Raw genomic sequence first — 11,399 nt, 5'->3', positions numbered from 1 at the left:
TTATTTAGAATACGTTTCCACCACTATGGTAACATTCACAGACACATCAATAAACCCAATTTTTATGAATTTCTAATGTACTTTCTGTTAAAATGAGAGAGCTGTTTTCTGCTTTCTCGAAGTGCATTAGAACTGCATCAATAAGATTTTGGAATCATCTGTATTAGAAATGTACACTTCATAAATATAGAGTTTGCTAACCTTTCATTTTTACAGCTACTCTTTGTGTCTCAAGCGAAAACATTCATCAATCAGTTTTTGGTATAAAAGGTCATGTGGTTGAAAATTCACTTACCGAGTTGCCCACTTTAAGCATTAATTTAAAATTATGTGTCATGTTATTGTGTTCCAAAGCCATAAACAAAGTATTCAAAACAATGCAAAGTGTTATTGTGAGATCAATGAAGGGATCTTTTATGAAAGCAGCCACTTTTTTCTTGATTCTCAACCAAAGCGGACAACAGTTCCAAATTAGATACTTTAAAGCAAAATCTTTCAGGAATCTTGGGCACTTCTGTTGTGATTCTTCAAGTTCTAAAAGCAAAAGAAAACTCCATTATAGTTAAATAATTGTTACTAAGCAAGATGGTGAAAAAAAAAAAAAAAGTATTAAATTGAATCAAATACTCAAAAGACAAGAGAATTAAAAAGGAACCTCAAAATTCAGATAGAGCCCCAAGGCTTCTCTGATCATGTAGTCCCTACATCAACTAATAAGTCCAAGGGTTATCATAGAATCATAGAATTACTCAGGTTGGAAAAGACCTCAAAGATCATCAAGCCCAACCGCAGCCTACCCATAGTACCCTAACTCTAACAACCCTCTGCTAAGTCGCATCTCTGAGCACCACATCCAAACGGCTCTTAACGTAATGTAATGTAGCAGCTAAGACACATTTTCCTAGTATCCAGACTGGATATTAGGAAGAACTTCACAGAAAGAGTGGTTGGGCACCGGAGGTTGCCTACGGAGGTGGTGGAGTCACTGCACCTGGTGGTATTCATGAACTATGGAGGTATGGATTATCCAGAAAACAATGGAAATTTAGGCTGATTTCTTTTTTTTTCCAGAATGATATGAAATGAAATTACCAGCCAGCAAAATAACAGCCAGTAATACAGCCTTCAAAAATTCACATAGAACGGTACGTTAAGTGCTCAGTGTCCAGGAATCGCTGCAATTAATTCTGTTTGTGTAATCTTAATGATTGTGCCTGCGTGCGTATTCGTGATGGAGTAGCAGCCACAGGACAAAGAGGAGGAACCACTGCCCCAGTCCCGCTTCTCATGCCCCAGAGAAATTCTTCCCAACCATCATCACTCCAACCTCTTTCTCAGTCCTATGAAATGTGATACGAAAGGTGAAGGAGAAGTTCTAGTACATGATGAATGTGCTATAATGCAGTCTTTTTAATTAAAAAAATAAAAAAGCATAGTTAGTCGTGTAATTCCTAACTACACATCTATAAATCTCTGTTAACTTTTAAGAAATGTATTGATATTTTGGTCTTTTACCCTAGCATTACCTCAGGATTGAAATAAGCATAATGAGGAGCCACTTACCCTCTAAGACACTGGTAATTATGCTGACTGCACTTGCTGCCCTTTGTCTCTGAAGTGTCTCATTAAAGTACTCCACTGATAGCTGAGGATGTAAATGCATCATGCTGCTCTCATCATTCACAGCTGGCTGCTTAAAGAAGTAAACACAATTAGGGAGATACCACAGGAATAAAATGAAGTAGGATGCAATGATGGGTAACTATGAAAGTTAATAGGAACGATGACACGCAGCCAAATAAATGTACCTGTCTACAAGATGTAATAGTGTTGAGAACAAAGGTCCTACACATCAGTAATAAGGCTACTGTAAATGGATCCCTCAAGCATGTAACAGCAACAGGGCAAATACAAAGCTTGGAAATATGTGTGAGGGCGAACAGACCTAACAGTCTTCCAGAGAGTAATGGAAATGGAGAGAGATGAGCGGTAAAATAGTAATAACATATCTCTATCCATTTGCAGAGGGGACTTACAGAAAAAGCTATAGATGTTGAAGGTGCTGTACAGGAGAAGGAGCTAAAGGTGCTTCTCAAAACAATCATCCTGGACAGAGCAAAAGATAAGAAGACTTCCTAGTGGTTTACAATGCCAGCACTAGTAACCAAGCTAAAAAGAACCAACCATATGAAGAAACCATAATACGAAGTGTATACTTAAAATAGCATTTTTCCTTACCAGATCACCCTTCCCCATATCTTCCATTACTGGTGGAAGCATTACCCCTTCAGAATGGGCTGTATCTAAGCCATGCACCTTGCCACTCCCTCCTCCCATCACTGAAATCACGCCATTGCAGTCGTCCACGTTGGCCTGCTTGCTGCTCTGCATGCGGCTTGGGGTGGCAGGGTGGGAGCCATGGCTCTTCTGGCTTGGCATGCTGGAGTGTCTTCCCACCTGTGGCACTGACATTGACCTGCCCTGGATCTTGTTCTCCCCCATGTTGTGGGCTTCCTCATCAGTGGAATACGCTTTGGAGTCAACTTCTAAAGCAGGTATTTGGAAATTGAATACACTGCCATGGCTAAGCCTGCGTTTCACCTGATCGGCATTGGGACCATACAGCAAGGCAAGGAGGGACTGAAAGATCAAAGAAATAAATAAAGGGAGAATGGCAGAATATTGTAGAGAAGATTTGGGGAACTGATTAAAGTTCAGAGTTTCAGAACATTTCTTGTCAACCATAACAAGTTTAAAACTCTTATTTCATTTAGATTATTCAGGAAGGATTGTGTTTAGATTTTAAAAGGCAGATAAAAAATACTGCTGGCTTTATCAGCTATTATTATGATAAGCATTAAATTCGTATTTTAAATTAGAATTTTAAAAAAGAAAATGATGGCACTAGAGTTAAATTCTGATATTCATCCACTTCTTCTATGCCTTGGTGCTATAGAAAACATATTTTAACTGCTGTTAAAACTTTACTTTGAAAAGGAAATGCTGTAAGCAAAGAGTGGAAGAAAAGTTTGCATATAATTCCTCCTTATCTCATAAGGTTGTTTATTTTAAAAGCTAAAGAGTGATTAGTGTTTGCCATGGGATTTACTTCACACTTTCAAGCAATTTATTCTAGTATTAAACCTGTAAAAGCTGTAAGGATCTCAGATTCAGACAATAGATTACCAACTTTCGTTGACTGTCTGTGAGCTGTGACTTGGGAAACTGTTCTTCTTCAGACTCTTCTATCCCCAAGGACTTATTTCTCTTTCTCCTATTGCTTCTTTCTTTGATTTCTTTGGCAGACAAAGGAGAGCCTTCAAAGGAGCTCATTGACAGGATATCAATCCCTTTCGCAGCCAGTGACTAAAATTAAAACAAAAACACAGGTGGCATTTTTGCTGGGTACTTACAAAACAAGCGGCAAGAAAACACTTCTGTGCTCTATATTATTTTTTTCCTAACAATCTGTGTTTCACAAAAGTTGGTAAAAATTTTCCAATATGTGATAACAGTAAAAGAAAGAGGAGAGAATTTCTGCAACATATGGAGCACAGAACAATTTGCTATTTGCAGTATGTTACATGATCGTGTGTATTGCGCCTGCCAGGGGCAAAATAATCACACTAAAGCTCCTATTCCTCCATATGGCATAATTACTTAACAATAAAAATACTCAGCTTGAAAGTAATGCTGTAGAATATATATTTATTGCCCCAAATAAACACCCAAGCAGTATTAAAATTCAGTCTTGCCTGTGGGTATCCATAGGACTGTAGTCACGCTGTGGCTCACTGCTTTCCCATACTGAATTTAGGATTTGAAGGTTTTCAAAATTCAGAGGAATATTTTATTCCAGAAACTTCTAAACTATGCAAGTTACAAGTGACTTTTCACTCGAGTACAGTGGGCTCTGTCTTGGATGTTAATGCACTTTAACACCTGAATTAATCTATATTCCTCTGCTTAGCAATCCAAAACGATGAAGCAGAAGATGACCATATGTTCCTTTGGAAGCTGATACTTTATGGAATTTTATATTTTACAGTCTTTAAAATTTCTTACAACAGATTTTAAAGATCATTATCTGTGGAAAAGTTCATGGTTGGAAAACTATGGGGAAAAAAAAAACCAACCACAGCAGAACAAGGAATTTCTCCTGTATCTCTAAGAATCTCACTGCTTTTAAGAACATTTCCCTTCCCACAGTTAACTATCATATATGGCTGTATACAGGGACTGATGCATTTTCTTATGTGTCTAGTAACATAGCATGGAGACTAAACTTTGCAAGGGTATAATTTACGTACCTCCTGATCCTTCTGTAATAATTCCATGGCTTCCCGAAATTTCCTTTCTTTTGCCTCTGTCTCAGCAATGGTGGCCTTGTTCTGGTCTTCATATGCCATTGTTACTACAGCCAGAATCAAATTGACTAGATAAAACGAGCCCAGAAAGATGACCAGCATGAAGAAGAGTATATACACCTTCCCAGAAGCTCTGAGGGTCTGTAAGCACAACACCCCAGGGATAAAAATTACCATATTTAATACCAAGTAGGTTTTCAACATGTCTCTGAAATTCTTTAGAAGCACTTGGATTTCTAGACAAAACGCTTTAGGAAGATTAAAGAGAAATGTACCTCCCTCAGCCCTTTCTCCCCCATCTTTATAATGCCATTGCATACAAACCTATGATCACATAATATATCCCATGAGGATGGCTGAGGAATCATATTTTGAAGGACAATAGACAACCCTTTAAGCAATTTTTGAAGGCTATAAGACAGCAGTGTAACAGGGCTATTGCTTGGAAGCACTTGAACATCCCTTTTTAGGGAGTCAAGGATAGACCACAGTTTGCTGGAGGAGAGAAGGGAGGATGAGGGCACAATGACTTGTGGCTGCTTCTTTTATTTGAGGTTTCTTTGCCAACCATTTTGTGCTTCGGATATTCCTCCGTCTGCATGACTGATTCTGAGTAAAACACAAAGCTGGTACCTGCTGATACAGACGTTCCCAGTAGTCCTGGGTCATCAAGCGGAATAAGGAGAGAAAAGCCCAGCCAAATGTATCAAAACTGGTGAAACCGTAATCAGGATTTGGCCCAATTTTCTTGCATGTGTATTCTGGAGGACAGGTCCTAGAGGTGATAGTGAGAAGTGCAGTTCTTTTAACTGAAGGTTTTGGAGAAACACTTCAGTTCATATGAGAGTTTGGATTATTTATTTAGCTCTGCTTTTCATTACACTGAAAGCCAAACTTCTACTCCAGGCAGTAATTGGCTGGAAAATGGAGAAGGAAAAAAGCAGCACCTATAATTCATCAACAGAGAAAGAGAGGCTGGAAAAAACTGCTAATCCAGGCCAACCCTACAGCACCATTCCCATGAGACCCTCATACATCCACAGGGAAGAGAAAGATAGCCCTTCTGGAAGGAATTGAGACCTGAATAAGACAACTGTAGGTTCACACTTCATTCTCAACACACACTAAATTATCTGTCCCCTGCTGTAATTTACTGAGTTCTGCAGTCAAGGAAAGCCAAGAATCTCTACTTCATTTCCATTTCTTATGACAAAGCAAACAGAGAAGCACTGAGGCAGAAAAAAGTTCCAAACAAGAAATATTCTGAAGTACATTTACCCAGCGCTAGGACCACATAGCAAGATGTCTGAGGTACCCGGCTTAATGGCAAAGTGTTCTGTAAACAAAAGAAAGAGAGCGAGAGAGAAGAAATGTAAAACCAATACATTTTCTAGTCTGCATCCTCTGTACTTTAATAGAGGTGGTGGTAATACCAGCGAGCTATGAGTGTATATGCACACACATGAAAATCACTTCAAACAAATACAGAAAGAACACTGAAGGAAAAGAAATGGGCTTCCCCACACTCACAGCAACTGTTCCCTATTGCAAGATGTCCTTTCCTCACTTATACACAGGCTTCTCTATATGCATACATTTCAGACTGAGGGAATCCCTTAAAACAGAAAGCTTTTATGATATTATCTCTTTGACCCATCTATGGAAGCCAATGAAGAACTGGAGGCTTCAGGCTCAAGAATAGCTTCACATTTGGCAACCATTACCATATTCTATTGCTCCTGTCAATTGGCTCTCTAAGACAGAGTTTGGGCATTCTGGGGGTAACATAGACCACTTCTGCTTCCAAGCATTAAGAAGTCCTGCTTGGAGGAGGAAGAAAGTGTGTCTGGCTATACAGATAAAAGCCATACCACATCACTACTCAGCACAGCTGGAAAACAGGTCCTAATGCTGCTCAGCCTAGAAATACTGATTTGTCCATCAGGATGCTGAAGCTATGCCCTCTTCATTCTCTTCTATTTCTCTGTGCATGAATTACTCTAATGCCTGAGCAAACAGCAGACTAGAATTAATGTCTTCAGTTCGAAAGGGTAATTAATGCTCTTAAGATGTGGGTTTATTATCTCAGATGTAAGGGACAACTCATCTCTTCCTGATGCTTCTCAGATCTCAGCTGGACTTATCAGATAGGTCAGTATTGTTATTAATTATTATTATAGATAAAATACATACCTGATATAAGTTATGTATGCTATGAAGAAGAAAGTAATTTTGACTTTTAAATAAATTCCTCTGTTCCAAGCTGAAGACAACATAACTGAGCAGCACAGTGAAGATGCTAGAACTCTTCAAGATGTAGGGAAAGCTGAACTCTGGGGAATTACATCAGAGAATTTCCCCATGTTTCATTTGTTGTCATGTGGTTCTCAGAAACACAGCTTGAAAAATTAGGAGTTTATAACAAAAAGAAGGGGAACATTCCTGGATGGCTGCAAGCTGCTCTGGCAGCATGAAGGGCATTATCAGGTAGCTGCTCATCCTGATATTCAACTTCATATACAACAGTGGTTACACATGCACATGCAGGTGATTACATTGTCAAATAAAGAAAGAATTAAGAACATTACCTGTATAATTAGCAAACGCTGCAAAGGATTCCCATGTTTTGTTATGTAAAAAATCACTGATGGTGGAATCTGTATAATTCTTCATGCACTTGTATCTCAGATTACCCTTGAAAAGCTGGAGGCCTATGAGCGCGAAGACGCTCAGGCAGAAAACAGTCAGGATCATCACATTGGCAAGTTTCTTAACAGACTGGATAAGTGCACCTACAATGACCTTGAGTCCTAGGGAGACGAAAAACTGACAGCAATTAACACAGGAACTTCTTTTTTTCTTTTTTTTTTTTTTTACATTTGATTGACCCAGATGTTCCATTATTCCCTTTAAGTTATCTAGGCAAGGATGAGGGACAAGCAAGCATCATCCAAATCTGCATGCAATAATGAATGTGATCAAAAAGACCAGAAAGACAACACAGGGGCAACACGCTGATTCTGAGTTTGTATTTAGTCATGAGAAAATGACTAACTTTATAACTAAGAGATGAGTGGGAGAAAAGCAACAAAAAAGATTTGTTCCAAGGATGCTGAAAGGTGATTAATAATAAAGCCCGTTCTGTTGCCAGGGGTGTTTCTGTTGAACCATCACACATAGACTAGGCTAGAAGAACACTGTAAAATCAACATAATAACATGCTATCAAAATAATTACTATATAATAAAAGAAAATTAAACACAATATTATTTATATTGCTTGGTTTATTCTGCTTGGGCCAGCTGGACTGGGAAAACGCTTGTGTTTACCAATTCAGCTGCAATCAGTGAACGATGTACAAAGAAAATAAAAGGAAGAAAGGAATGGATGAATGAATAGAGGAAGGAGGGAAGGGAGAAAGGGAGGAAAGGGGAAAGGGGAGGGAAAGAAGGAATGAGAAGGAAGGAAAATAAAACATTTTGATCAGAGGAAAGAATCAGATATAAATCACATAGGATTTCTTACCTGGGACTACTGAAATGGTTTTTAAAGCTCTCAGAACCCTGAATGTCCGAAGGACCGACACGCTCCCCTTGTTGCTGAATGCTCCCACAAACCTATAGAAGCAGGGCACTTTGATTAGAATAAACCAAATAGTTATTTTAGTGTTCATTTTTAACTTTTAATCATCCTGCATGTATTTTGAATGTTAATAAACTACATACCAAGAGGTGTTTTGGGTTTTTTTTGTTTTTGTTTTTTTTTTGAGATTCAAAAACAGAAAGCTTTCTCTGAATTATGTGAATTTACTTATAAAGGTTTCTCTTTATCTGTGTAAAGCTGATTTTTTGCCAGTATCTTAAAGTAATATGCACTTAAAATACAAAGAAAAATGTCACTCAAAGTTATTCAGTTCAGGCTGAACCAATCTGAATCTATCTCCCTTCCATAGCTGCTTGTAATCACTATGAAAACTTAATAATTATCATAAACTAAAGCTTGGAACAGTGAATTTTGAATGGTATCAAACATAATCCACTGTGCTGGTGTCCATACATAATGCTCTGTTTTCAAATGTACACCCTCTTTCTCAATAGTAGCTCACATTGGACAGCAGAGCTATTATACACATTCATTCGTGTACAAGGGCCACAGAGTGGTACGAGATGGGACTGTAGAGATTAGCTGTATCTTGCTTCATTCCCTTTTTGAAAGATAAATGCATCATAGTTGAACAGAGAGTGATAAAACAAGGGAAAAGTCGATGGTTATTGACTGTAGACGACCATCTGTAGTAGATGGTTTCAGATTTTTTTTTAGTCTTTATTTTTTGTACTGCAGACTGCCTTTGACAACCCAGCAATGAAATCTTTAAATACTGAGCAGAAGCACAGGTAGTCCATATTTCATTTGTTTCCACTTACGCCATAACGATCACGCTGAAATCCAACCAGTTCCAGGGATCTCGAAGGAAAGTGAATTCATTTAGACAGAAGCCTCTTGCCAATATTTTTATCAGTGATTCAAAAGTGTAAATGCCAGTGAAAGTAAATCTAAGTACCGAAGGAAAATAGCAACATTAGCAATTACTGTAAGAGGATAAGAGATGCAGATAAACTATTTACTGTGTAGGCCAACAAATCAAGGGAATGTCATAGAGAAGTGAAGGGAAAACTTATTTCAGGGTCCTTACAAGGAGTTTGAGACAGTAGTTGACAACCATCCCTCCATGGCTGCTATCATACGTGCCTTTATTTATTTTTTGCATTCAGCAGTCCCTTTCAGACTCTTCCAAGTTAGTCTCCAGAATCTGTGTAACACAGAACTTCCAGCTACTTGCTAAAATAAGGATCAAAATTCATGCCTGATACTTATTTCAAGTAGCCAAGTGAATGTAGGATATTCAGTGTATTATTTACTTGAGGTACACTGCATCCATTTCTATACAGATGGTTAAAAAGCTTACAGAAATGCAAATCTGAGGATTTTCAATTTAAGACATCAATTATTCTTATTAATGGAAAATTATCAGTAAAAGCTCTTCTGGACTTATTGAGCGCACTTATCATTTCAACAAGGTAGAGATCTCCCAAAGGAATTCAAAAGGCATTCATTTGGTACTCAGTAAATGCAGTAGGAAATTATATGTATGTAGTGCTTCCCTCTTCATTTGGAAAGAATAATTCCAAAATTGTCATTGAAATACATTTGAACAGCAGTTTTCATGTCAACAGCAAGCATAACTCTTATCTAAACTTCAGTGCTCTCTTAAGCAGGGAAGTGTCCTCTGGAGATGTATGAATTAATGCCACACAGATTCTTGTTCCTGCTTGCCTAAGAGTTTGCCACTCCAAGCTGTTCCAGCATCAGAAATCATGAAACAGATTTTATAATTGTTTGTAAATTAATTAATTTGGAATCTTTTCCTTTACATTGTGTTAGCACTAATGAAGTTCGTGTTCTAACATTTTTATTGTTTTAATTATAAAGATATTTTTATTATTTCTAATATTTTTATGAAACGCAAATGAATACCAAGTAACTTCACAAAGTGGGGTAATGAACTGGAGTGGTAGGACAGACAGGATGGTAGCTCAACAGAACTTCTGCAGAACATAATCTACACTAACGCTGTCACGTAGCCCCATAATTATTGTGGTTACTAAGTCCAGAGACAAAAATACTGCCTCAAAGCAAAAGCTTATGAAGTCCTAACACAAGCAACAGTTTTCCAAACCCCTCATAAACTACCTTGTATGAAAGACAGAGAGTAGGTTAAAAAGTCAATTAGGGCAATAGAACTGAAATACATACACATCCACAGATACTTACTCAACGTATTTGTTCCACGATGGAGATGAACTTCTAGAGGACTCATTCTGAGTCATGAACACACAATTAGTTATAATTGTGCATATTATAAACCAAGTGAATAATGTAAGTCATGGGAGTGAAGGCAAAGAATGCAACAACAAATTAGAATCAGTTATATATCCCACAGTTTATGAAATTAATATTTTTAATCCTTTCTAAAGCACTCCTAAGGACTGCAAGCACATATATTTGCTGATTCTGAGTCACATTAGAAGATAACACACTGCCATAATTTATATAATAATAATAATAATATATTATTATATATTATATAATATATTTTATTATAATTTATTTATGCCATCCTGATTGCTGTACAGGCTCTAGGCATTGCAGACCCTAATCACTGAGACAGAGTGAGAGGGAGGATACCTTTTTAATTTAATTTTACAGGGGAAAAAAAAAATAATAAAAAAAATAAGGTTAAATAGAGACTGTCTTACTCGCCAAGATCTCAGCAGCAACCAGGATGTAACTGAGAACCGAACCCACTTGGTATCACATAATTTCAGTTTTCTTTGCACAAGGAAGCTCGTGTGAATAAAACATATTTTGCTGTTCTACCTGTTCTTCCTTTTTCACAACTTATATAATTTATGGAGTTTTAACTTCAGATAAACAGGGAGCTTGAATGTGCTGAGAGTAAAGGTTTGCAGATAACAAATAGAAGTTCCTGATTACCATTGCAATGTGAGCACTGATGATAATAAAGTAGTTCTCATAGAACTCCAGTGAAGTATATTTATTTTAAAGTGAAATGAAATGTTCATAGAAGTTAAATAACATACACAGTCACTCACCTCTAAACTGTGAGACCTCTATTCTCATGTATGGGCAGGGCAAAATCTGCCACACTACTAGTGGATGTCTCAAAGGATAATAGATGCCAACTCTTGGTGTTGCCCATCTATTCTCTGGGACCTATTGACTATAAGTTCAGAAGTAGAATAGGGCATCTAGCTCAGGTGTTGATACTTAAGATGAAGTGCCTGTCTCTGGAGTTGAACCTCATGCTTAGTGTCTTACCACACCTTTGGCAAGTTAGGATGCAGATGAATACAGGAAAGACATCTACCTTTTTGATAAGCAGTTCTTTCAGTCCTCCCAAAAAATGTCTTGGGTTTAACTGCAGGCACAGCCAAATATTGCCACAAACTC

The 11,399-nt window shown here is 37.6% G+C and overlaps 1 protein-coding gene across 1 annotated transcript; it reads right to left on the bottom strand.

The window, feature by feature from the left end:
* Positions 1-982: 982 nt before the first annotated feature.
* On the bottom strand, positions 983-10,255 carry LOC116653037 (sodium channel protein type 5 subunit alpha-like). Its single transcript, XM_032443184.1, has 11 exons — positions 10,200-10,255; positions 8,792-8,920; positions 7,893-7,984; positions 6,956-7,177; positions 5,646-5,703; positions 5,001-5,142; positions 4,311-4,508; positions 3,187-3,366; positions 2,239-2,640; positions 1,564-1,690; positions 983-1,008 (listed from the first exon to the last, which is right to left on the bottom strand). The coding sequence occupies exons 1-11, from the start codon at positions 10,253-10,255 to the stop codon at positions 983-985; spliced, it is 1,632 nt and encodes a 543-aa protein (XP_032299075.1).
* Positions 10,256-11,399: the final 1,144 nt, after the last annotated feature.

The sequence above is a fragment of the Coturnix japonica genome, chromosome 2 (assembly GCF_001577835.2).
Source record: "Coturnix japonica isolate 7356 chromosome 2, Coturnix japonica 2.1, whole genome shotgun sequence".
In the NCBI taxonomy this organism is placed as follows: domain Eukaryota; kingdom Metazoa; phylum Chordata; class Aves; order Galliformes; family Phasianidae; genus Coturnix; species Coturnix japonica.
Note: the sequence above shows the minus strand (reverse complement) of the source record. Positions and strands in the feature narration are given on the sequence as shown.